General features: G+C 35.8%; 3 protein-coding genes across 3 annotated transcripts in view; 1 reads left to right on the top strand and 2 right to left on the bottom strand.

Annotated features, from left to right (window-relative positions):
- LOC129375864 (tripartite motif-containing protein 16-like) overlaps window positions 1-26,462 on the top strand; it is a 198,407-nt gene that overhangs the window by 33,853 nt on the left and 138,092 nt on the right. The window lies entirely within an intron of this gene.
- LOC129375880 (H-2 class I histocompatibility antigen, Q9 alpha chain-like) overlaps window positions 1-26,462 on the bottom strand; it is a 51,308-nt gene that overhangs the window by 19,376 nt on the left and 5,470 nt on the right. The window lies entirely within an intron of this gene.
- Window positions 14,218-25,332, bottom strand: LOC129375872 (H-2 class I histocompatibility antigen, Q9 alpha chain-like). The gene is made up of 8 exons (XM_055055242.1): window positions 25,246-25,332; window positions 24,059-24,319; window positions 18,814-19,092; window positions 18,248-18,544; window positions 14,803-14,901; window positions 14,587-14,604; window positions 14,455-14,501; window positions 14,218-14,288 (listed from the first exon to the last, which is right to left on the bottom strand). The coding sequence occupies exons 1-8, from the start codon at window positions 25,307-25,309 to the stop codon at window positions 14,247-14,249; spliced, it is 1,107 nt and encodes a 368-aa protein (XP_054911217.1). The 5' UTR covers window positions 25,310-25,332; the 3' UTR covers window positions 14,218-14,246.

Here is a 26,462-nt window from a genome sequence, read left to right as displayed (position 1 = left end):
CCTCTCCGGGAACTGTGCTACCACTCCTGGGTAAGCTACCTGCCATTTTCATTTTTACTTACTTTTCCTAGATCCACAGTAATGTATTTCCTGTTTTAGGCACCAATTGCTGTGGGCATTGCAGCGCTTTGGACGCTCTGCTGTCTTGTCCTGTCAGTGTGGCGTGAGCAGTTCAGAACGGAACCTGCTGCTATTTTGGATATGTGGGCGTGACTCCTTCGGTCCTGTTGTGAGCGGCTTCTGAAATCGGACATCAGCAATTATTCCATTGTTTGAAGTGTTTTGTTTGTTTGCAGACTGTGCTTATTTGTTATTGGATTTATTATTCTTTTGTTTTCTTTTTTTGCATGGCATGTTTTGTTTCATTTATTTCTTTTGGAATGATTTAATTTGTCTTTATTTCAGAGAATCCCTTTCCCTTCCAGGGACCAAGTAGTACGCCTGAAATGTGTTTTTTAAAAAAGAGAGGTGTTTTAAAGAAATTGTTTAATAAACTATTATGTTTTAATCAGTGTTCTGGTGCGTCCTATAAATAAAAGGAACCCCGCCCCTTGGTCGGGTCACAACTGGATGAAATGTAACTCAGATCTGCTCACACCTTTGGACTATAAATTGAGTAGCAGTTACCAAAGGTCCTTCTGTTGAGACTAAAGCATGAAACACACTCACACGCCCACATGCACACACCCACATGCACACGCCCACATGCACACACGAACTGTAAAACAGTGTCGACAGTGGAGATCCAGGTTTTGTGCTTAATAACAGCAAATGCAGCAGAAACAGTCTATGTCTTTTCTGCAGGAACTTTATGACCTCACTATTTGTTTTTCTCTGTAGCCCCTGCCTGTTATAAAAGTCCACAAGCTGGATCTGACTCCTCACTGATATACTTCTTAACTAAGCCTGATTTTTCTCTGTTCACTTTATGTACAGGTTATTTCCTGTCTGTTTAGCTTCCTTTGTCTCATGAGTATTGTTTGGATTTCTCTACCATCTCTGCTCTGCTTCCTGTTTTTATATATGTTTTTCCACTTAGTTATAAATCTGCCTCTAGTTTGAGATCAGAATCATTTAGTTTCTAAGAGCTAATATTACCAGTGTTGTTATTCTGTTATAATTTGACAGTTTGTTTTTTCTTATCCTGTTTTATCCAGAATCTAATCAGGGGATTTTGAATGGCAGTGACGAATGCCTATAAAATATAAAACTGTCCATATTTCTAATTTTTTATTTAATTCATGGGGGTTTTATGTCTTACATGAGTTCATAAAGGATTAATGTATTTTGAGTCTCTCACAAACAAGCAGACTTAACTTCTTCTTTCACTTTGTCAGTGTTGTAGTCTTGTGTGTTTCCTGTGAAAAGTGAAACAGAACCATTTCTGACAGGTGTTCCTACAACAAATGTGAATTTAATTGAAAGGGAAGTTTTGGAGAACAAGCAATGAGCTTCACCATGTCAACACATCAAAGAATATAGGAAGACAGGAATCTAAAGCCATTTTGAAAGGAATATATGGTGGTAAGACTTAGAATTTAATCAACTACATTGACTCATAATTTCTCAATGGAAGGGAGGGAATGTAATATGTATTGCGTGGAAATCCGAAAGGTTTTGCGAGGTAATGCAAAGAAAAAAAAAACCTAATTTCCCCTAGCGGACTCCATACTGGGGGCAGGTAGCCAGATCAAGTTATTTAGCTAAATTGTTATTCATGGTTAAATATTATTGTTAAGGAGCACGAACAGGCCTCCAGACACACATAAATTTAAAAGCACTTTGGGCATCAAGGTGAGAAAGACAGGTGTTCAAGCCCCCTCTGCTCATGTCTGTTCCTGAATTTATCAGCTTTCATGTATTCTCAGCTTCATTGACACCAGAAACATGAATGATTCATAATTCATCCAGTGTGAAACAAACAAAAGATCAACATAATTCAGCCATATAATAAGTCATTACTGGGGATATTGTTGCATTTACCAACACCCAGATGATCTCCTCTCCATCTTTCTCAGCTCTGTTAGGATAGAAACCTGTAGCTGACCACAGGGCAGAAAGTCCTCTGGAGGAGAAGCACAGAGGGAAAAATGAGGAGTCAAACAACTTGACATTTCAACAGCTTTTAGGATCTTTACACCTGCAAACAGCTCTCTTGTATTATATGCACATTTTTAAACAGAAACAAAAGCTTACCTTAGTTGACCTAGTAGGATGAATGACATTACAGAGTGGCAGAGACAAAGTTGTATGAGTTGATGCCATGGTAACTAACAATCCTGTAATGCAGTTTTTATAAGAACATGTAAAGGTAAGTGTGTACTTAAACTGGATGAAATACCTGTTTTCATTAGAAAGCTCCTCCCACTTCTCAAATACTTCTTCAGGGTCTCATTACAAATTTTTGTGAAGTTGAACTTCACATTTTGTAAAGAGTATTTATTATCATCCCACTTGTGTTTGGTGACCACAGCTTCTGGTTTTGCATCATTCATGATGATGTGTCCAGGGCTATAAAATCCTCTCCATCATAACCTATCTGATCATAACCTTGACCTCTTCAGTGTCATTCTATATACCCCACCTCCAACCATGATGACTAACAATTCATACATTGTTGTGACTTTGAAATAAAATATCTTCAGTTTGAAGTAATTCAAATCAAAAATTAGAGAAAAAAAAGGCTAAATAAAACATTTGGTCATCAAGCAGGATTCATCCCTTAGAAGGAAACAAACACAGTACAATACTTTTATTTTATTGGCTAAAAGGTTGCCAGGCGATGATGCAGTTTTGTTACAGAAGCAAACAGAAAATGTTTCCTAAGTGAGCAGAGAATCCAAGCAGAGACTATGTCTGAGTGCAAGGATTTTTGAGTATGCATGACAAGTTTTGAGAAGAAAGACATGAAGTCCTGCTTTCAAAGTAAAAATGTAAGCAAAAGTATTAAAAGTTTTGAGAACAAACAACATGAAATCCTGCTTTCAGACTGAAAATGTGTGTTCTTGGAAATTCCCCCTTAATGGTTCATTAACGTTTAGAGATTAGCCATTACAAGATAGATAGATAGATAGATAGATAGATAGATAGATAGATATAGATAGATAGATAGATAGATAGATAGATAGATAGATAGATAGATAGATAGATAGATAGATAGATAGATAGATAGATAGATAGATAGATAGACAGACAGACAGACAGACAGACAGACAGACAGACAGACAGACAGACAGACAGACAGACAGACAGACAGACAGACAGACAGACAGACAGACAGACAGACAGACAGATGGTTAAAGGAAATATCTTAATACATAGAAGACTTGTCTTAAAGGCTTTAGTGTTTCACTGAACTCTTAAACCAACACCAAATAATTTATTGGTCCTGCTAGCAGACATACTCCGTGCGCCTGCAGACCACTTAAGGGAGTGCAACCCTGTCTATCTGCAAAACCCTCCTTAGAAATTTATGTAAGTTCAGAGAGTCACCAGTTGTTTTTAGTTTGGATCTTTATCTAAGTTTACCTGACTTGAAATCTACTCAAATGTTCATGCTACATCTAATATTTCATATGCATAAAGGTTGACTGTCTTTAAAGTGATGCCAACCAAACTTATATTCTCAACATTCCTCCTTTTGATCTCTAATCCAGAGATCACCCACCACATGGGCCAATACTCACCTGGGAGGAAACACAGGTGAGTATTGGCCCTGTGAGGCAGAGCTGATTAACAATCAGACAGACAGACCTTCCAAAGCACCACAAAAAAGCATCCGATAAGGAGGTGGTGCTGGTGGAGCACTGCACAAAGAACTACAGTAAAAGAATACAACAAAACAGAAAATACTGCAGAGAAAAACAACCAACCTTAGTTAAATCAAAAGAAAAAAAAATACATCACAGAACATTATCACAAAACCACAAAAAACATAAAAGTGTCCATGTCACCTAAAAAGCAGTAAAAAACATTCAATCGCACATAACAAATGACCATAATGTGAAATATCCTAGGACAGTAACAACATCAAAACATAACAATGCTGTGGAGAAAACAGGGAAAAGAAAAATAATACAGATACAAACAGTCACAAAATTATATGCTAACCAATAATGTTCTTTCTCTATTATAGTTGTGGCTTTTGTAAACTGTTCCAGAAACATATAAGTTCGTCGGTGATCCTAGAAAAAATGAAGGAAAATGGAAAAAGACTTGGAAAAAAAAGAAAATGTTGGCAACAGTTCGCAAGAGTTCAACAGTTGCAACTCCTTCCTTCATGAACCCGATATTTTATCGGGCAGCCATCCTCAGGGCGTCCACCTGAATATGCGATGCTCACTGAATATTGGATTATTATGCCAATATAACAATGAGTGTGAGGGAGGGATTATACCCTCTCATTCAATCGGAGAAACCCCGAAAAGGATTATTATGCCTTTTCGAGCCTTGAAACCTTGAACCCAGGAACCAAAACCTATAGCAAGAATAAACCTGCTACTCTCCTGGCCGAAACAGTGGATCCTCCTGTTCACCTTGCAGTGAACGTTGTGGCTCCTCTGCTGCTGCACACTGGCTCCAATGGAACCAAGTGTCTCCCTTCCCCTTCAGTCGGACCGCGTGGGATGTCCTTTCCACGACTTGGTAGGGTCCAGTGAAGCGGAGTTCGGACCACTTCCGTTTGATGACCTTCAGCTGCACCCAGTTGATCCCTGGTGTAGATTCCGAGTCTGACCTTTCCCTTGGTACTCCACAAACTCAGCCGCTAATATCCTTAACTCATTAAAAATCTTTATAAGATAAATGTATAGGCTCACCTGTCCATCCAGAAATTCGCACGGCTGGTCCTGGAAACCTTCTTCTGGTCTGATGCTCGTATGGAGAGAACTCTGTAAATTGATTAATGGACATCCTAACAGACATGAAAACAACAGGCAATGCAACTACCCCATTAAATTTAGTCTGTGCACAGATTTTAGCCAATTTCACTTTATTGTTTTGATTCAAACTCTGAACTTTGTCTAGTGATTGTGGATGACATACTGTACCAAAAGAGTGCTTCAAACCCAGCATCTGTTCCACTTGTTGGAGATCCTGATTCCTGAAATGTGTACCATTATCCGACCTGATCTTTTCCAGGAATCCATGACTTGAATTTAATGAGTAATCAAGTCCTTGATGACACATTTTTTACTGTCCTCCTTTTTAGGTGGCCTTACTTCCGGCCATTCTGAGTACGCTTCAACACAAATCAATACCTACCTCAGTCCTTTGACGGGTGTTATCATCTGAGTAAAGTAAAGCATGATTTCTTTATCCTTTCCTTCAGAAAAGGATGCCACCAATGCTCCAGGGTTTTTATCATATTTTAAATAGATGATATTTAAAAGATGTCCCATTCCATGTGTTTCCTGTTGTTAGGATTAACACCTAATAAACAAACATTAACAAAGACAGGAAAGACAAAAAAGGTTTTCTTTCTTACTCGCGAGGAGAACAGACAGAGAGATGTGCTTTCAGTTACAATCTCCTATCGCTCTGAAGCATATTTGTCTGCTCCTCTCTTTTTATTGTTTTCAGGATCCCTAATCACAAGCACGCTGTATCTCTAAAGGGAGGGGAAAGCAATTCATCACATAGCTAGAGCGCTAATTGTCATTTACTAACTAAGACACAAAATATCGTGCACTAGATAATCTCGTTCCAGGCACAAAGTCTAACAGAATATGTAGTGAATCTTCACAGTGACAGTTTTGTAGCAATCCAGCAACTCAAATGAAGCAGAGCTCTTCCACCAAGAGATAACCCTGCAGGAAAAACACTGTCTCTGCTTTTCGTCAGTGAGGCCTTCTAAGAAAGGATTCAGAGTAAATCAACAATATAGAAACATTCTTAATTCTATAATAAGATTAAACAATAAAAGCATAAAGAAAAGATAATACTATAAGATTATATGAGAATAACGAATATTTGATGAATAATATCACCATTTCTCCAACATAATAAATAAGTAAAAAACATACTTTTGTAAAAGTTACTTTCTGCAGATTTATCAAAACATCAGTGACATGACAATGTAGTAAAGTGATTAAATACATTCAACAAGCCCTGAATAGAAAATGTTTAACAGCTTCACTGTAGTTTCTCCCCCCCAGATAAAGTTAAATAAAATTAATTATCAATGTTGAAAACAATTAGTTACTGTGGCCCAGGATTGTCTTCCCCTATTTTACATACATTCAATAAATATCCAAAAACATCTTTCAATATCTTCCATAAACTATAAGAAGGCTTGTTTATTTCTGAGATGCTGGTTATTATTATTATTATTATTATTATTATTATTATTATTATTATTATTATTATTATTATTATTATTATTATTATTATTATTATTATATTGCATTGCTGCAGATTTATACATGTTTTAGTTTTGGTCATTATTTGCACAACAGCCACTTCACCTTTTTATAAATTTGTAGATTATAGTCATACAGGGACTATTGGTGAGTTTCCATTATTAAATACCAAATGCAGCATTTTGTTACTCCAGTAAATAAAGGAAGCTTTACTTGTCCTTTAAAATCCTGCCATCATTTTTAAACTCCAAAATGCCTCACCAGATTTGTAGAACAGACTTTAGAGCATTTTGTACATAAACTTCCTGACATCCTTCAGTTTGTTCCTGTTAATTAAACTTGAAATGCATTTAGTGATAATTTGCTATATGATAGTGTCTCTTGTCATAGTTACATTTTCTGGCATTTAGGGAATCATTGAGCTATTCAAAATTTGCAATACATTTTTAAACAAAATATTAGTTTTATGTGACTTTTTTCTTCAATCTGTCCTGTGAACATTCTTTTTGGAGAAGATTCACTTTAATATCTGTGACATTAAGGCTGTAATGATATGAGCAGGAATTACTTGTGGTTTTAATTCAATTTTATTTGTGTTTTTTGTTGTCATTCCTGCAAACAGGAAACCTCTGTTGAATCTGTAACTTAAACATCATTAAGACATGAAAGCAAAAACTTTATTTTAACTTTGTTTGGTTTCTGCTTCCAGACTGTGAAAAGTTTCAGATTTATTTTCTCATTACGTCAGTTTTACATTTTCACCAAAATGAATGAATTTTATGTTAATGTAACAGTGGTATTTTATCATCTCATCTCAAAACCTACAATTTAAGACAACAAAAAAACAACAACTAATTTCTCACCAGTTTTTATCTTTTTGTAAAGGATGAATTCAATCACAGCAAAGAATAGCACTGCTGGTACAATGATGATGCTGATGATGATCCTGAAGGATGAATTTACTGTGAACAAAATAAGAAACACTTGAAAATGAACATCTTCAATGAGTCAGTGTCCATATTTAGACTATGAATCATTATCTACATTTATAAAAGCAAATTGCTGTTGCTAATTTATTTTATACTCTTTTTATGGAATACCATCATATTCAATAGACTAGATTAAATATTACAATGAGATTCATTTGTCAAATTAAAAGTACCTCTTGAAAATAACCTTTAAGCAAGTATTAAACATACTTTTAATAAAGACCACATTTCTGTTAAAAATGTTTTATTACTTTGATGAAATACTTTAATCTTAAATGTGTAGTTTAGCTATAAGCAGAAAATTGACATAATTTAGAGAAATAAAGGTTTGAAAACAGAATTAAATGTGTAAATTACTTAGAAAATGTGTTTCACTTCATAAACTGAGTAACTGAAACTTTCAACAAAATTTATTAAATATGACTGAATGTTCATTTTAATGTCAAGTTTCTACTGAAAATTGGTTAATTGTGAAACTGCAATGGAAGTACAATTTAAAGTTTTTTACTACAAAAATGTAAAGGTCTGCACTAATAAATTCAAGAACTAAAGCATTTCTACATTAAAGTTTATGCTCTAACCTTTTCATTTTATTCTCACCTTCATTAGTCAGGATTTTGGTTTTCTCCAGTCTGGTGGTAAGGTCATTTCTGACACCAGAGAGCTGAAACACACATTCATATCTTGTCCAGTCTCCAGGTGGGACAGATGAGAGATCAAGATAAATGCTCATCTGGAAGGTTCCATCATTGTTGGGGAGAATCTCTCCTTTATCAACACCATCATGAATCTCCTCTCCATCTTTCCTCCAGAACATTTCAGCTCTGTTGGGGTAGAGACCCGTAGCGAAGCAGCTGATTGGAGAAGAGAGACACTGAGGGACGATCTGCAGAATGTAGAAAGGAAACATTTTTAGTTTCTTTATTAAATAAGTAGAATAGGGAATTTTAGACATGTTTTACTCACGAGATTGACGATGGATGACTGTAAAAAAAACCCAAAGTGCAGAGTTTGAGCTGCTATGTTAAAAACTGAAGAAGAGCTTTATTATTTTTCCTGTAATAATAAAACGTGTGCACATATATATATATATATATATATATGGATATATATATATATGGATATATATATATATATATATATATATATATATATGTGTGTGTGTGTGTGGGGGGGGGGGGTGTGTGTGTGTGTGTGTGTATCTGTATATTTTTAGCTCAGCTTAAAATATAAAATCACACAAACAAAATTTGATTTCTCACCCTTTTTCAAGTGATAATTCTTTCAAGCCAGAACACCAACTACAACAACTAAAACCAATACTAGTACACCAGCTATGATTAAAGGGACAGTGTGCACATTTGGCTCTTCTGTGGAAAAAAAAGAAAGAAAAATATGCATATTAAATATCCATGTGCTAAAATTAACAGTGACAATGAGTAAGACTATTCATAGTTCATGTATGTTGCTTACCTGTTGGTAATTTACTCTTACTATAATTATGTATCTATTTTGTCTTGGATTCACATTTGATGTGATCTGTGACACACAGGAACTTGTGATGCTAATCTAGAAATCAAAAGACTTGCAATAAAGGAAACATTAAAAAAAAGTACATATTTCTGCATTCATTTATGACACCAACTCGCTACAGCTTATTTTCCAAAACCATTTCCCACTTCTCAATTTATTCTCACCTTCTTTGTTGGTCCTGATTTTTGATTTCTCCAGTATGTTGACAATGTCACACTTGAATCCAGAGAGATGAAACACACATTCATACTTTGTCCAGTCTTCAGGTGGAACAGATGAAAGATCTAAATCAACATTGACAACAAGGACTATTTTGAAAAAAGAAAATAAAAAAAAGAGGACTGTTTGACTATTTGAAAATCTCTTTCATGGACTATTTTAATGTATTGTCTCAATGTGAGTTTTGATGTAGTGTCTGTCTTAGGTTATGGTTTTGTATGAGTAATTATTACCGTGTAATGATGTAATAATTAGGGGCCGCAATATTGTGGACAGGCGTAGCGCGGGATCACATGGTGTTATTAGTGATTATAGATCGCCTGTTGCTCACCGGGGTGACTTTAGTGAACAGGTGATGGGGGAAGGTTTACTTTTGCTGACTGTCTTAAGTTAGTATATTTTTGTCTTTAATCACTGTTTTTCCTAAAGATCTGTTTTTATGCTGCTTGGCCACTGTTTTGTCTTGAATACTGACAAAAATAAATCATCTTAAATGCATTCTGGCGCGTCAACAAGGATTCCCCTATTCAGTCGCTAATGATTCAAATACTTCAGCCAATCAACACATTCTTAATAAAGATTATTTTTTTCATGATCCCATTTATGTTTGGTCTTGAAAGCCTCTTGTTTTGGAGCAATCCACGTCTCTATCAAACCCGTATAAAGGTTGAAATCAATTTAAATCTAGTATGAAAGTTGAATTTAGGTTCATTTAAGTTTTTAACCTTGTCTAAAAATAATGCAAAAATACTCTAATTAGACTAAAATGTATTCATATTTTTAAGGATTGGCAGCATTTTGTAAAAATCCAATGATGGTTAGAAATGTTTCAGCAAACAGAACTTTTTAATATATTTATTTGAGAAAGATGGGTGAATCAGCTTTTGTTTTTTGCAGCACTCCTTAAAGGCAGTCTAGTAATGGTTTAAATGTATTGTAAAGTCCAATTTTAAGTTTAGTTTTACATATTTTTCCAGAAGCAAACCTGTTCTTAATTAATTTGATCAATTTAAAATTTTGTATAACATATTATGTGACAGGGGCTGCACAGTGTGACAGTGGTGCACCCCCACACAGCCATACTGTTCTGCACTTTGCCATAATTGGACCTACTGCTTCTTCCTTGGTGTGGTTGAGTGCCTTTAGTTAATTTTAGTTGTATATATTGTTATTATTATTATTGTGTGTTTATTTTATTTATTGTATATATTTGCCTTTTTGCACGGGAGTTGCAATAGAAATTTTGTTGAATCCTGTTCAATGACAATAAATGCTATCTATCTATCTATCTATCTATCTATCTATCTATCTATCTATCTATCTATCTATCTATCTATCTATCTATCTATCTATCTATCTATCTATCTATCTATCTATCTATCTATCTATCTATCTATCTATCTATCTATCTATCTATCTATCTATCTATCTATCTATCTATCTATCTATCTATCTATCTATCTATCTATCTATCTATCTATCTATCTATCTTGGTAGCTCTGCTGCCTTGCTGCAAGAAGGTTCTGGGTTCAATTCCCGGCCGGGGGTCTTTCTGCACGGAGTTTGCATGTTCTTCCTGTGCATGCATGGATTCCTCCGGTTCCTACCACAGTCCAAAAACACGACTGTTAGGCTAATTGGTCTTTCTAAATTCTCACTAGGTGTGTGTGGTTGTTTGTTCTGTTTGCGTTTCCCTGCGACAGACTGGCAAAAATGTTACTGTATAAACACTGCAACATTAAGTCATTAGGTTTATACATTAAGTGATTTTCAAAGAAAGAACTTAATGTGGTTTAGAAGCTTTGAGGTTGATTATTTTGTTTTTAAGTAAAGAGAAAAGATCAGAATCTACAATTTAGTTAAAAATTTGTATTGGTTTCCTTAACAATTGTTATTCGTCATTATGAATATTAATTTTTATACATTCCTTATCATTCTACAAACTAAAGAAAACAATTTCTATTAACTTTCAATATTTAAATATAAAAATATCATGTTTTAGTCTGCTCGATTATTTTATAACTAATCATTCTGGAAAGCAGAATGATTGGATAGTTTCATTCAGCAGATAGAAGAAAGCATTCCTTTCTTCCTCAAGTCTCTGTGAAACCCAAAGAAAAGGGTGATAACATTGAGCATTTATTGGAAACTAAAGGTGGAAACAAATCCAGGAGGTGGGAGGAGCTAGGAGGTGTCAGACAGTTCATAGGTCGACTGTAGGAAGTCCGACTTCCTCCTTACACTGTTAAAATTCACGTAGAGCAAACTATAATTTTGGTTGTCAAAATATCAAAAATAAAAATTACCATCTAGAAAATAAATCAAGATCTCAAATCATCTCATGCAATATTCCTTTAGAAACTTAAGTTGTGTAATCAAACACTCACTAATTTTAGTCTAGTAAACAATTTTTATCAAACACAAAACACACAAACATTCACTCAAACATGAAACAGAGAAACAAATGGTCAGAATTTGGAACCAGTCAAAATTTTAACATAGTCAAATATTACAGTTTGAAGGTTGAATTTAGGTTGGTTTAAGTCCTTATTTTGTTTCTTTTCTCAAATTGTAATTATCAGATTTACTGAAGCTTCAAAATGTTCTCAGTTGTCTTTTAACAACATATTTTAATGTTTGAATTCAACTCTAATGTACAGGATCCTGCTGTAAGTTTTAAGCTATGTGTGCACATACAAAAGAGATCTAAATATAATTTAAGGATTACAGCAACCAATTTATCAGGTTTTTGCTGAAGCGCTTCATTAATAATAAAAATAATGAATAAAAAAATTAATTACAAAAATAGACTCCAGTTCTAGAACAAAACTTCTTTCAGTTCAAATTTATCACAGCTGAATTAAATAAAGATTTTCTTCTCCATCCATCTATTTTCTAACATCCTTGTCCATAATGGGGTCAGGAGGTGCTGGTGCCTCTTCAGCTAACGTTCCAGTACAACCTGGACAGATCGCTGGTCTGTCATAGAGCAACACAGAGACAGATGAGACAAACAACCATGAACACACACACGCACACACACTCACACCAAGGGAGAATTTAGAGAGACCAATTAACCTGACAGTCATGTATATCAATGATTAACTTAAACAACCCCATACTAAACCTTTTTGAAAATAGCATTTCAAAGAAACAAACCATTGTAATCAAACACATCCCCAAAGAAGCTTTACTTAAATGTCTTGTTGTACATCTACCTGCTGGAAAACAAACAAAAAATCCCAATGTTATTGATGATTGCTCCTTATTTACCACAGTTACATTAAAATACACTCCTGATCAAAATCTTAAGACCAGTCAAAAAATTGCAAGAATTTGCATTTAGAACTATTGGATCTTAAGAAGGTTCTAAGTAGAGCTTTACAATGTTAAAAGAAGAAATCAGCGTAAAAGACAAAAACTTTTGAGCGGGGAATTAATTGAAAACTGCATTTATTCTCAAACATGATTTTTTCCACCTGATCAAAAGTTTAAGACCATATCTCAAAAAAACCCGAAAACCCCCCAAAAGAGAAATCAAAGTATCAAAAAAAAGGACTCAGTAATGAGTAGCTCCACCATTCTTGTTGATGACTTCAAACAATCGTTTAGGCATGCTTGATGCCAGTGTTTCCAGGAGGCTAGTGGGAACATTGCTCCAAGTGTTGAAGATGGCTTCACGAAGGGCATCCACTGTCTGGAACTGATGTCCATTTTTGTAAACTTCCCTTGCCATCCATCCCCAAATGTTCTCAATTGGGTTTAGATCCGGGGAACATGCAGGATGGTCCAAAAGAGTGATGCTATTCTCTTGGAAGAACTCCTTTGTCAGGCGGGCGTTGTGAACTGCAGCATTGTCTTGTTGAAAAACCCAATCATTACCACACAGACGAGGGCCCTCAGTCATGAGGGATGCCTGCTGCAACATCTCCACATAGCCAGCTGCTGTTTGACGCCCCTGCACAACCTGAAGCTCCATTGTTCCATTGAAGGAAAATGCACCCCAAATCATGATGGCGCCCCCACCACTGTGCCGTGTAGAAAACATCTCAGGTGGGATCTCTCTGTCATGCCAGTAACGTTGGAAGCCATCAGGACCATCAAGGTTAAATTTTTTCTCATCAGAGAAGACAACTTTCTTCCACCTTTCAATGTCCCATGTTTAGTGTACCCTTGCAAAGTCCAAACGGGCAATTCTGTGGCGTTGAACAAGACGTGGCCTTTGAAGACGTTTTTTGTTTCTGAAGCCCTTCCCTTGCAGATGCCGTCTGATGGTTATCGGGCTGCAGTCGGCACCAGTAATGGCTTTAATTTGGGTAGAGGATCGTCCCGTGTCTTGACGGACAGCCAATCGGATCCTGCGGCTCAGAGCTGGTGAAATTTTTTTGGGTCTACCACTTGACTTTTTTGTTCCATAACCCTCAGGATCATTTAAGAAATGCAAAATGACTGTCTTACTGCGTCCAACCTCAGCAGCAATGGCACGTTGTGAGAGGCCTTGCTTATGCAGCTCAACAATACTGCCACGTTCAAAGTCAGTGAACTTTTTTGCTTTTGCCATCAGGAGGTCTTGACAGTGTAAAGACTTCACAGAAAATGACATGGAATCCAGATTTTTGCACAGCTTTTGGCTTTTAAAGACTATGGTCTTAAACTTTTGATCAGCTGAAAAAATCATGTTTGAGTGTAAATGCAGTTTTCAGAAAATTCCCCGCTCAAATGTTCTTGTCTCTTGCACTGATTGTTTTCTTTTAACATTGTGAAGCTCTACTTAGAACCTTCTTAAGATTCATTAGTGCAAAATGCTAATTCTTGCAATTTTTTGACTGGCCTTAAGATTTTGATCAGGAGTGTATACATAATGACAAACTATACTAAGTGTGTGATCTAATGACTTAACTTCAAAATCAACTCAGGCATTAACAAAAATATTTAACTGATACAATCAAACCTCAAATTAAAGCACTAAAGCATGAATCCAAAATAAAGGAAGAAAAAAAAAACTTAAATCATAACTGTAGATAAAACAGAAAAGTTCCCAAAGACAGTTTTTATACATATTGAAAGATTGAGTTTCAGATAGCTGATTACAATTTTCTTGATGTAATTTATGAACAATCTTTGCCAGTCTTTATTCTTTGTGCATTCAACCCATTGCCATCATCATCTTCTCCTGTTCGCTGTTCACCTGTTGAGAACAGATATATTGTTTCATTTTAAAATGCAGAGCAGCATCCACAGTTTTTTCCATATTTCCAAATAAATTTTCTGAGTGATAAAAAATACATAATTAACTGAAATTAAATCTGAAGCAGCAGCAGTTTGTAAGACTGTTTTGTAATAAATTCACTCACTTTCTTAGGATTTGAATCTCCTGATGAGGAAGATGAAGTCTCAGAAGCTACAAAATAAAATAAAGAAATAATAATGTGAAACAGTTTTCAGTATTGCATGGAAACTACAAACCAAAATATTTAAATACTTACAATTTGCCTTTGTGAATCCTGCAACAAAAAACATTTTTATTATTTTTGTTTTTATGAAAGGCAATACATTTTTGCATGTGAACTATTGACACAATAACATCATTAAATGTCATGCCGTATCAAAAATATAAACCACTATTAAAACCAGTCACAATAAAGACAAATAGTATAAAAATAAAGCAGACTGTAAAATGAAAACAATTTTTAGTTGCTCACCATTGGGGTTTTTCCTCCAATACACGACTCCAGCAATGATGGCAGCCAGAACTGCAACACCCACAATAACACCTCCAATAACAGCTCCAATGGGGAACACTGAAGAATATGAAACCAAACAATTCACACTATTGAGATCAACTTAATTATTAGAACATATAGGGAAAACATGAAATAGAGGGAAAATAAGTCTTCAGATGAATAACAATTTTAGTGAAAGTAATGCTAAAATTAAATGTAAAATTCAGCAAAAGTTGTGCTAAGCTCTGAATTATTAGTCAGGAGTGAACATTTAAACAATATCAGTTTATATGAGAGAATTAAACTTAGAATAAACATCTTGTTGCAGTGAATAGAGACGTGACATAAAAGGTGTTGCAAAAGCAATAAAGATGTAAAAGCTTTTCATTTTGCAGCAGCTTTGGCTTTTAATCTGCTTCAGGATGAACTTCATTTTATTCTTGCAAGGGTTTTATAAATAATTTAGCAGAAACAAAGTGTTTTCCTTTTTGTTTCTTCTTGTCAATAGGACTAAATTCAATACAAAACAAAATATTAAGACAGGTGTAAAATAAAATGTGGCCACTGATAATCTAAACTTTCTGCCAGGTCACTTTGCCACTCCCTTTCACTTTCATTAATTAGCCAGGAAAAAATAAAGAAACAAGCAATTGAGATAATATGATGCATCATTGGGACAACCATTAATCACCTTTTCTCTTACCCCTATTAGAAGAGTATTTAACAATATAAATATCATTGTTTGTTTTTGAGTAAGACAGTAACATTTGAAATGAACTGAGATTTTGTCGATTTGTCTGATTAGAGAGAGAAATCTTATCAAATACCAGGTTTACTTCCTCTAGGCCTGTCACGATAACAGATTTTGCTGGGCGATAAATTGTCTCAAAAATTATTGTGATAAACGATAATATTGTCTGAAGACCTATTTACATTGATTTAATGGAAATTACGTAATAATACATGCAATTTCCTGCCACAGATAGATACACTTTACTTTCAAAAGACACTCAACACTGGGACTGATACACAAAATAAATAAAACAACCAAAACCAAAAATAAAATAGATTCTCAGTCTCCATTAACAATAAATGTACTTGAATAAAACTAAACAACATAAAGCCAAAGTGGAAATAAATACTGCATTCAACCAAAAGAGTGCAGATTATGAAGTCTGTATTGTATATTGCCCTTCAGTAATAATTAGATTTAAATAGAGAAGAATCCGACTGCCTGATGCAATAGTTCAAACTACAGGATTTTTTTACTCCAAACGACAATCTTGAACGTTCTTCGTTCTGAGATTGTCCCTTGTGTGTTACGGTAGGTCGTTGTGCTGCTCTGATCTAAATCAAGGATTTATCCAGACTGGGAGAATGACGCAACCTGTTGAATGTGACCAGTAGCCAATCAGAAAGCGCAGATTCTCCTCGTGCTTTCTGAGGGGAAACACGGAGGGAATCCTGAACAGCTGACACGGTGCAACCCGAAGTCCAGCAGACATCGGAAACAACACTAATGTTTATTCAACAGTTCGTGCAAAGAAAGTATAAATAACTCGGGGAGGAGTTGGAGCGAAATTTCTACCAGAAAACCTGGTAATTTTTCATCTGTTCTTCGTTAACGTGACATAAATAGGTTATAATGATTTTCATTCAGTCAGACTGACACACATGCATTGCAGTAGATTGTAGTAAGGAATTGATTAATGCCTGGTTTCAAAACTAGTGAACTGTACTTATTATTTTGTGTCCATTGTTGGACACAACACGGTTTCAATCGAACCGTTAGCTAGGCTTCTGTCGGCTAATGTGTCTCTCAGGTTTTGATAATGGGCCGACAATCCGCGACATAACATCGTGCAGGGCGCACTGGGCATTACACTAAGGAAATAAGGAAAAGAGGGTCAGTGGAGAGCACCGGAGTTGAGCCTTTTTTCATTCAGTGTCATCAACAGTAAGAGATGACACGATATAGCCGATAATTAAAATGAGGTTGATAGTTTTAACTTATCGTGCGATTAATTGACTTATCGTTTATCGCGACAGGCCTACTTCCCTCACGTTTTAAAACGGAGCGTTGTTGTTCTTCTTGCCACTTTTCAACAAATTAAGTTTCTGTTAAGTTGCTTTAGTGATTTGACCACACTCAGTTTTAAAAACAAAGGATAACATATTCAACTAAATCACTGAGCTTTTACTGTTACTGGTTCTGATACAAGTATCTTCTCATAAATATATTTTTTAAATGTTTTCAAACATGTTATATTGACAATGTAATTACTTGATGGATGATATATCGGCACAAACATCGGTTTAGGTCAATATTCAGTTTTTAAATTACTGGTGTGACAATAAAACTATTAATCATCAATTGTTTTCATGTTCTTACTATGGGGGAGGAGGTGGGTCATGTGACAGTGATGAAGCAAAGGATTGTGGGGAATTTAACTGAAGCAAAGTGGTGAAGTCTGCAGGGTTGTTTTTTTTCAGGATGTCTAAAAATAATACTGGTAAATATCAGCCATGACAGCAATATTAATACTGTATATTGATGTCAGCTCAAATTTCCATATTGGTGCATCACTAGTCATGACAACAATACGCTGATGCTGACACTTTCTGAGCTTTATAAATATGTATCTGTGAGCAAAATGTAGCATAAATATTATCTTAAAAGAGTTCATCAATCAGTGGGTGTATTCTGTAAAAGAACCATCTGACTGATATAAATAATCTTCATGTCCCAATTAATATAAATAAAACCAGATTAAAAAATATTTTTGGATTCCTTTATGTAAAAAAAAAAAAAACCCTAAATCTTATTTCCTCTTTAAGAAAAAAACAGTACATAGCCAAACCTTTGAATTCAGCTTTTTAAGGACAACTGTAGCTCAGTTATATATAGACTTAGTCATACATTGTGTCACTGTTTCGGAGTTCAATAAACTTGGTTCACATCAGCACTCTTACGATTAATGGCATGTTAAAATGTAAAATTTTTGTTCCTATTTGTACTGTGGGAACTTTGTAATAAGTATCCCATGATTGGTTGTTAAACCTGAACAGCAGTAAATTCTCAATTTCTGTTTTAAGAATCTATCTTTAGTTCAGTTCTTTTCAGTACATCAATTAAGCAAATAAATCTGAGATTAAATAGATGTAATTTAAGACATAATATGAAAAAATTGTAGGTTTTAAGACTTTTCACAGCCTTAAATTTAGATTAGTAAATTTAAGACTTTTTAAGATCCAATGTTTTCAACAAATAATAAAAAGCAGAACATTTGGAGATCACTATATTGTTATGTTTCCCAATAAAATATCAATGTATGGTGATAAATAGAGCAGTTTCAACAAATGTATACAAACTAATATAAACTGCATTGTTCTTTAAGTCCATGACTTCATGCTAAAGTCTTACCTGCATTAGTCTTGATGTTTGCTTTGTCCAGTCGGGTGACCAGATCTTCTTCAACACCTGAGAGCTGAAACACACAGTCGTACTTTGTCCAGTCTTCAGATGAGGAAAGTTTCAGCTCAACACTCATCTGGAAGGTCCCATCGTTGTTGGGAATAATCTCTCTTTTCTCCACACCTTCATGAATCTCTACTCCATCTTTCCTCCAAAGCATTTCTGCCCTGTTGGGGTAAAAACCAGTAGCGTGGCAACTGACTGGAGAGGAGGACGACTTCTGGAGGAGAGACACTGATGGAGGAACTGGGGATGAAAAGAGGGAAACATTCACACTGTTTATATGGAACTGGAGATTTGGGACAGAAAAGTTAGACAGCTGTTCACTTAAATAAAAGGTAGAATAAAGTCAAAGATAATTTGGGAAAAATACAAATTAAATAGATTCAAACAAACATGAGCGACCAATATAAATCAAACATGGGTTAATAAACACAAATGAAAAAGAAAGAGTGTAAAGAACAAAAAACCATTAAGAGATTGAAAAAAAGAAAAGTCAGGTAATGTGACTGTACCTGTTCTCATCAGAGAGTTTCTCCCATAGTTCAAATATTTCTTCAGCCACTCAGGACAAATCTGGGTTAGATAGTTCACACTACCTGCATTATAACCTGTATTTTGGTCCCACTTGTTTTTGGTGCTAACAGCTTGTGGTACTGGTGCGGTCCAGGATTCTGATTTCAGATCAAATGCTATAAAGTCTTCTCCATCATAACCATACTGGTCGTAGCCTTTAATTTCTCCAGTCTCATCGTCCCACTCACAGCCATACATTCTCTGCACTAAGTGAATTCCTGAGACAAACAGAAAGACAAAAGTTAATAACATTGATATCAAAGAAAGTCAGTTGCTCTTATTAAAATGGACATAATGTTTTGACAAGGAAATAACATTTTATTCCACAGTTTGAAGTTAATTTAACACGACATGAACAAACAACTAAAGTAAACCTCTGAGTCAGCATTATACTGGATATTTTTCCATTTTACTGGAGCAAACATTAAATTTGCTTTAATATCTAATTTGAAATATTTTGAGAACAGAATGTTTGTGCCTCTGGATTATAACTTCAATGCTAGTCACTACTAATGAGAAACCTTTTAAGAAACCTTCAGTGAAGATTAAGTCACCTGACAATAACTGACATACAAATAGTGCAAATCTGTTTTCAAATTACTAAAACTTGTGTTATTTTTTTGAGCCTTCTGTAAATAATTTCTTATCATACCACTTAATTTATGCACTTATATGTTTTGATTATTTTGACAATATGAATCACCTTGTTTCTTACAGACTGGATTTCTTTTAAATTTCCTATGGAAAGTCAAAGGATAGAAGGAAAGTATCTAATAGATAATTATTAATTAGCTGCACAGAGTGAAAGTTTGGTGAATATAACTCAATATTGTCCAAAATAATAATCATAATACATTTGTTCTGTTTCCTACTTTTTGACATAGTGTAAGTTTATTTAATCCACTAAACATGAAACTTCCTCTGCTGTTTCTCTTCTCTCTCTCTGCAGCTCCAGTCTGCAGATTGTTTCTTGTGATAATCAGAACCGATCGTTTCTCCTCTTTGTCTCTCATCAGTTTCTCTGATTTTCTTTCTTTCCTCTCGTCTCTAAAGTTTCTGATCTTCATTTTGCTCCATTTCTGTGTTTCTCCTCCTCAGTTTGGTTCTGTTTGCTCTGAGGTTCTGGAGAGACTCCACACATGGAAACAAACACACAGAACTCCTCACTCCGACCAGAACCACCGACCCAGAAGCTTCTTCTCTAGAAAGCAGCTGAATCAGAACCAGCAGATGAACATGAAGGTTTTCCTGCTGATCAGAGGAAACCTGATTGGATAAAACATGATTGTGATCAATCAGTCTGACAGTCTGATCTGCTGCTGAACAAAGAGTCAGAGAGAAGCTGAACCGGGTCAGCCTGTCTGACCCGGTTCACTGATCCAATCTGCTGGTTCTGGAGCAGAAGCTGCTTCCAGTGGGTCAAAGTTCTGATTGATTCATTGCTCTGCTGACTGACTGGATGGAGGAAGTTCTGCTGGACCCGGTTCCTCCCGTCTTCCTGTGTTTCACAGCGACTGAGAGCAGAACCGGGCCTGGGTTCTACGTTCCTCTCTGGTTCCTGTCATGTGACCTGATGGTTCTGCTGCGGCACCAGAAGGTCCAACTCGTCTCTCCCGACCCGTTTCTGTCCGTTTCTGGACAGACGGAGGAGAAGCTGCGTCTTTAACGAAGTTCTGGTTCTGCTGCTTCACTGGTCGGTTCTGATCCACAATAAACCAGCAGCTGGAATGAGAGACTGAACCGGGTTTAACCGGGTCATGTTGCCTCTCAGTTTTTACATCTCTGAATTGAACCAGAACCAGAACAGATTCGGACCTTTCTTTCCCCAGTTTGGTTAAAAGTTGCCATGGAAACCCATAAGGGTCGGAGCCGCAGCAAGAACCGGGCCAGCAGGAACCGGGCCAGCAGGTCCGATTGCGCTGCTCACATTTAGAACCGCAGAACTTTTTTCTTCAGGGAAACTTTCTGATGTCAATAAATCAACAAATATCAGATTTTAGGTTTTATTGATCAATAATGGATTTATCGGCTCATCGTTTTATTTTTAACAAATATTTAAAGTTTTATTGATTAAAGATTATATTTCTCTCTGATGTCATGGTAACAATCAATAGATATTTAATGATCAATAATTCACCAATAATCAGATCATTGATATTCCTGATGAGTCGTTTTAATCTGATTTAATCTAATCTGCAGTTTTACTTTTTATTTATGGACCAAACAAACTGGGTTCTGTTCAGTAAAGTTCTGCTCGGTCCGATCGGGTCGGTTCTACTGATGTTCTGTCTGTTAATGATTTAAACCCATTTCCTCTGAGACACACGGCTGACAGCCGTCCTACTGGGCCCGGCTCGGTCCAGAACCCGGTTCTGATGGAGCGGGTTCCTGTGGGCGGTTCTGTTCAAGTTGTGGTGGGAAAGTGTGTGAGGTGAACAGAACCGCTGAGGCAGAACTCTGCAGCGGTTCTGGTCTCCAGACGCTAGCAGCAGAACCGGGTTCTGTCTGGTACCGGGTCAGGCTGAAGGTTCCCCTCTCAGCCAATCAGAGGGTCAGAATGTGTTTCCATGGCAACACGTGGCGACCTCTGATGAAGACTCCGGACCCGCTGACCCGGATCGACCCGGTTCTTCCTCCAACATCACAGCAGTTGGACCTCCTCAGAACCTTCATCGGGTCAGAACCTTCCTCTTCCTCTGAGGCTCTCAGACTTTCAGCTGCAGGTCCGATCTCTGCAGGGACGTCGGCTCAGAAACAGGTGGGGGTCACTCTAAAGCTGCAGCTCCAGAACCAAACTCTGGTTCTGGAGGATCCAACTGCTGCTTTACGGCCAGCAGAACCAGAACCAAACTGGGAACAAACCAGTAACTCAGTCTGGGCCGACTGGTGAGTGGAGAGGAGAACCAGCAGGTCCAGTTCCTCTCCCAGTTTGGATCAGGATGAGTCCAGCAGCAGAACTTCAGTCTGGACTGAGGAGAGTCCAGACAAACTCATCTGACCGGTTCTGGTTCTGGTCGGACCCAGATCATCTACCTTGAGGAACCAGAGTCAGGATAGAACCAGGGATCTGACCGGTTCTGGTTCTGTTGGTCTGGATGAAAACGCTTCAGCAAAAACGATTTTTATTCAGTAAATATTTAAATGATCCAAAATCTAAAATCTAAAAACCTGGAAGATTTTTACTGTTTTCTGTTTTCATCAGAGTTTAAATTAAAAACATCAAATTTCCTCTGAAGTTTTTCTGCTTTTTTCTTTACTTTATTTTTCAAACCACTGATCGGTTCTGGTTCTGGTCGGATCCACATTCACGTCTCTGTTTGGAGACTCGACCAGGTTTTCAGAAAACATGATTTAATAAAACATTTTAAAGGTTTCAGAGTCTAAATGCTGAGATGGTTGTTAGTTTCCTGTTTTGATCAGAAACTGAAGAAACTTCAGACGTTTCTCTGCTGCTGCTGATCAAACTGCAGCATCTGAACATTTATTATCTCATGTTGGAGCCAAAACATTTCATTTCCTACAACTAAAACCTGCAGAGCAAAACAGACAAACATGCTTTTATATCATGGTGTATTTTCTAGTCGGGCTGCTGGAAGCAAATATTTTAGTAATCGATCGATTATTCTGACGAGTGATCAGATAAAAACAGATCAAATAAAACTTTGGTAAATCTAACATAACAGCAGTTTTACTACTGAATATCAACATCAGTCCAATTTTTCACTTTTGAGTTTTTCTAACTATAAACTTTCTGTAGTTTATTAAATTAACTCGTAACAATAAAAGCTCGATTTCCAAGTTAACCTGAAGAAAAGTTACAAGAATCTGAAATTATATTCAATCCAATAATAAAGAGTCAGGCTCACAAATACGCTTATAAAAAATGCTTCAGCTTTTCCTTATGTATTGATCTCCAGTCAGTTTGATAGATGACCTTTGACCTTGCCCAGACATTCATGTGTTCATGTCAGCGACGGGATTCGACTCCTTCGTTCATCAGACAGAAACATCAACCAGCTCCGTGGCGCCATGATGAGCTTCACATTTACTGAGACCAGGATGAAATAAATTCATTTCCTGTTGGTCCGTAAAGCAACATTTACGGTAATTATCTGATGCAGAGCCGCCTGCAGCGTTCAGTCGACCTGCTCACCTGGATAAATACACCTGCAGCTCCTGCAGGAGAAAAGCTGCCCAACTCCAGGCATCGTTATTTTAAAGATGCTTATTGATCCCCGAACAAAGACCCAGATATTATCATCAATCAATAAAATCCTCCCAGCCGAACTGGAAAACTGGACGTTATGCTGCTAACACTTAGCTTTAGTCAGCAGCTCAGGCAGAAATGAGAACGATGTGCAGCACAAGTAACGACCCGGCAGGAACTCGGCGCCTTAAATAATAAAATATAACTTAACGAAGCTTCCAGGAAGAAACATTTTCCTCCAGGAAGTTTAATAATCAAGGAACCAGAATCACTCCAGGAATCGTTTCATTTTCTAGTTACTTAAAGTTGTTTTGACCATAAAAACTTTAAACATTTAGGAAAAAAGGCTCAACAACTTTTCCAGAGAAAGAGGGAGAATTTAAACTGGATCAAACATTCAGGTTCTTAGAAATGTTTTATAAATGACTTTAAATTATTTATAAGACATTTAGTCTGAAAATGTTTCATCCTGCAGCGAACAGCTTCCCTCAGCTTTGGGGCCTGAGCCCCCGACACCCATCAACCCTAGAACCGCCCCTGGGAATAGAGACGCTTTAGTTTTTCAGGGATTTGAACCATTTTAAACCTGGTTAACGCAGAAGAACTTTATCCATGATAAATACAATTAAACAGAAAATATAGAACATAATGTAGAGAATAGAGACTCCATCTTTTCAACAACAATAATAAAACTATTGTTTTAAACTTTCTCAGTTTGAGTCTTCATAATAATTTATTGGACTTTTTTTTGTTAATTAATGTAAATTAATATCTTTGTAAAATGACATAAGTGATTATAATAGTTAGCAAAAGAAAAGTTACATCAATCAGTTAATTTAATTTTAATTCATATTCTCAAAAAGTCTCTTTTTGTGTGTGTGTGTGTGGTGTGTGTGTGTGTGTGTGTGTGTGTGTGTGTGTCCTACTTCCCATAAGCAACAACAAAATGATCAATAAATGATTAAATTAACACAAACCTCCAGTTTGGTTGAAACGTTGCTTCGCAATTTCAATGTCGGCTTTGAAGCTCTTCTGTTCGCCCTGAGCTACTTGAGTCTCTGTCTTCCAGTACTGCTGATCCATGTTCTCCCTCATCCAGTCCTGTTTTGGTTCGGCTCTCCGTGTGTTGCTGTCATAATAAACCATCTGAACATCATCAACCATCGCAACCTCCACATGCTCTGGGAAGTTTGGGACTTGAGAGGACGAGGTGTAGAAATACTTCAGAGAATGAGAAACTGGAAAAAGACAATGACATTTAAGAATTTATAAATTAACACAATATTAAAACATTTTCTACAAGTCAAATAGAAACTTTATCAATTATAATAATAACATTCAATCTTAACATTAAAAAGATTAAAAAGTTTTTTATTACTTTGATGATTTTTGAGGTTGAATTTAATAAACACAAAACATTTTATTTTTCATATATTTATTATAATCAGTTTTATGTTATAAAACTATTTATATTTTATTTTAAACAGCAGCTTTGCTTTGCGTTTATTTATTAAAATTATAGACCAACATAAAATTATAAAAAGATACTTAATTTAGGATTTATCAATATGTTGCATAAATGTGCTATTAAATTGTTTTACTGTTTAATTATAGTTTGAATTTTAAAAACATTTCAGTTTTTTTCCAGTTTCTCTCATTATTATTTTGAAGCTGTGTTTCATTTAATATTTATTCAAATTAACATCACATTCAGCCTGGATTTTATTAATTATGTTTTATGGTGAAAAATGAACTGATGGTGAAACAGAAAGAAAATTCTTGTCATTGTTGACAGAAATAAGAAAATAAATAAAAACTGTCCAACATCAAATGAGGTACAAAGATCCTAAGTTAAACTAAATAATGTATTTGTGATTAAATCTCATATTTTAATGGTTTTTGCTCCATATTAACATATTTCTGACTTTCCTGCATCGTTTGGTAAAAAATGTTCAGTTTATTAAATACTAACTAAAGAGAAAACAAATGTTTTTAAATTAATTTAAAATCTTTTTTCCAAATGAAATGTCTAAATGTTAAATATGTTTGGGACATTTATTTAAGTTTATCTAATTGTTTGGTTATTAATCTCCACATTAAGCTTTACTAGATTAATAAATTGTCACTTATACAATAATAATTTATAAATATTATTCTAACTTACCAGCTTCAGAGCTGCAGATTCCCAGGAGAAGCAAAAACCCCAAACGGATCATTTTGTCCGTCATGCAGATCCAACTCGGATCTTCACCATTACAGACTGAATTTCTCTCCACTGAAGGATTTTATTATCTGGAGTCTAAAAGGGGCGGAAACCTGAATCTGAACCAATGGCAACATTTTCTGTCTGGTGACGTCACCTAAATCCAGGTAAAATCTCCCTGTTGGGGTTGTGATCGAAAATGAAACTATTTTGTTTTATATCAGGTGATGACGTCAGACAATGACGCGTTTTGATGGTTTTCATCAACATGGAGACATTTTCATGTTTTACTGCCATTTATTTCTAAAACTGATAAAACTTTCAGTTGCATTTTAGTCTCAGTTTCCTGGTAAAACCAGGAAGAATTAATTTCTAGTTTTAATTAAAATAATTTAATTATCATCCGTCTAGCTTCAACATTTGGTCCCATTAAATACTGAATGATTTTAAAGCTCTGTAAGTTTCTGTGGTGAAGTGCGCCCTCTGGTGGTAGCAGCTTCACATCTGATTCTTCTCACAATGTTTTGTTTTTCTTTGTTTTTATATTTTAAATTCAGAAATAAACTAGTTTATTTATAAAAGCGCTTCAGAAAAACACAGGTTTGGTTTTACAATATCAATGCTGGAATATTAATTTGGTACCGTGAAACTGAATGAAGAATAATTTGGCTTCAGTGACTCATAATTGATATGTTATGTATTTAATATGTGTTTACATATATATTTAGATTTTTGCTAATTTGTTTTACTTGTGAATGAGTTTAATTCACGTTTATAAAGTTTTCTGTGAAATGTAATAAAAATCAAATGATAGAAAAATCATAAAGCCATAACTAATTTAATGAGCCATTTGCAATTTCATTGTACTGGCCATGTGTATTTAGACTTGCATGGCTTATCTTTGAAAAAAACATTATGCAACTTTATTAATTTATTACAGAGTAATAACATAGTTGACCCTTAAAATCAGTTTGCATGAAATTGGTTTTCTGATATATGATTCACATAAAATTGTGCGTAAATACAAGAAACTTTGTCTCTGAGTGCAGGCGGCCCGCAGGCGGCCCGTAGGAGGCCAGCAGGCGGCCCGCAGGAGGCCCGCAGGCGGCTTGTAGGAGGCCCGCAGGAGGCCCAAAGGCGGCCCGCAGGCGGCCCGCAGGCGGCCCGTAGGAGGCCAG

The sequence above is a fragment of the Poeciliopsis prolifica genome, unplaced genomic scaffold (genome assembly GCF_027474105.1).
Source record: "Poeciliopsis prolifica strain line A6 unplaced genomic scaffold, Auburn_PproV2 SCAFFOLD041, whole genome shotgun sequence".
NCBI lineage: Eukaryota > Metazoa > Chordata > Actinopteri > Cyprinodontiformes > Poeciliidae > Poeciliopsis > Poeciliopsis prolifica.
This window is presented reverse-complemented; position numbering and strand designations above follow the sequence as displayed.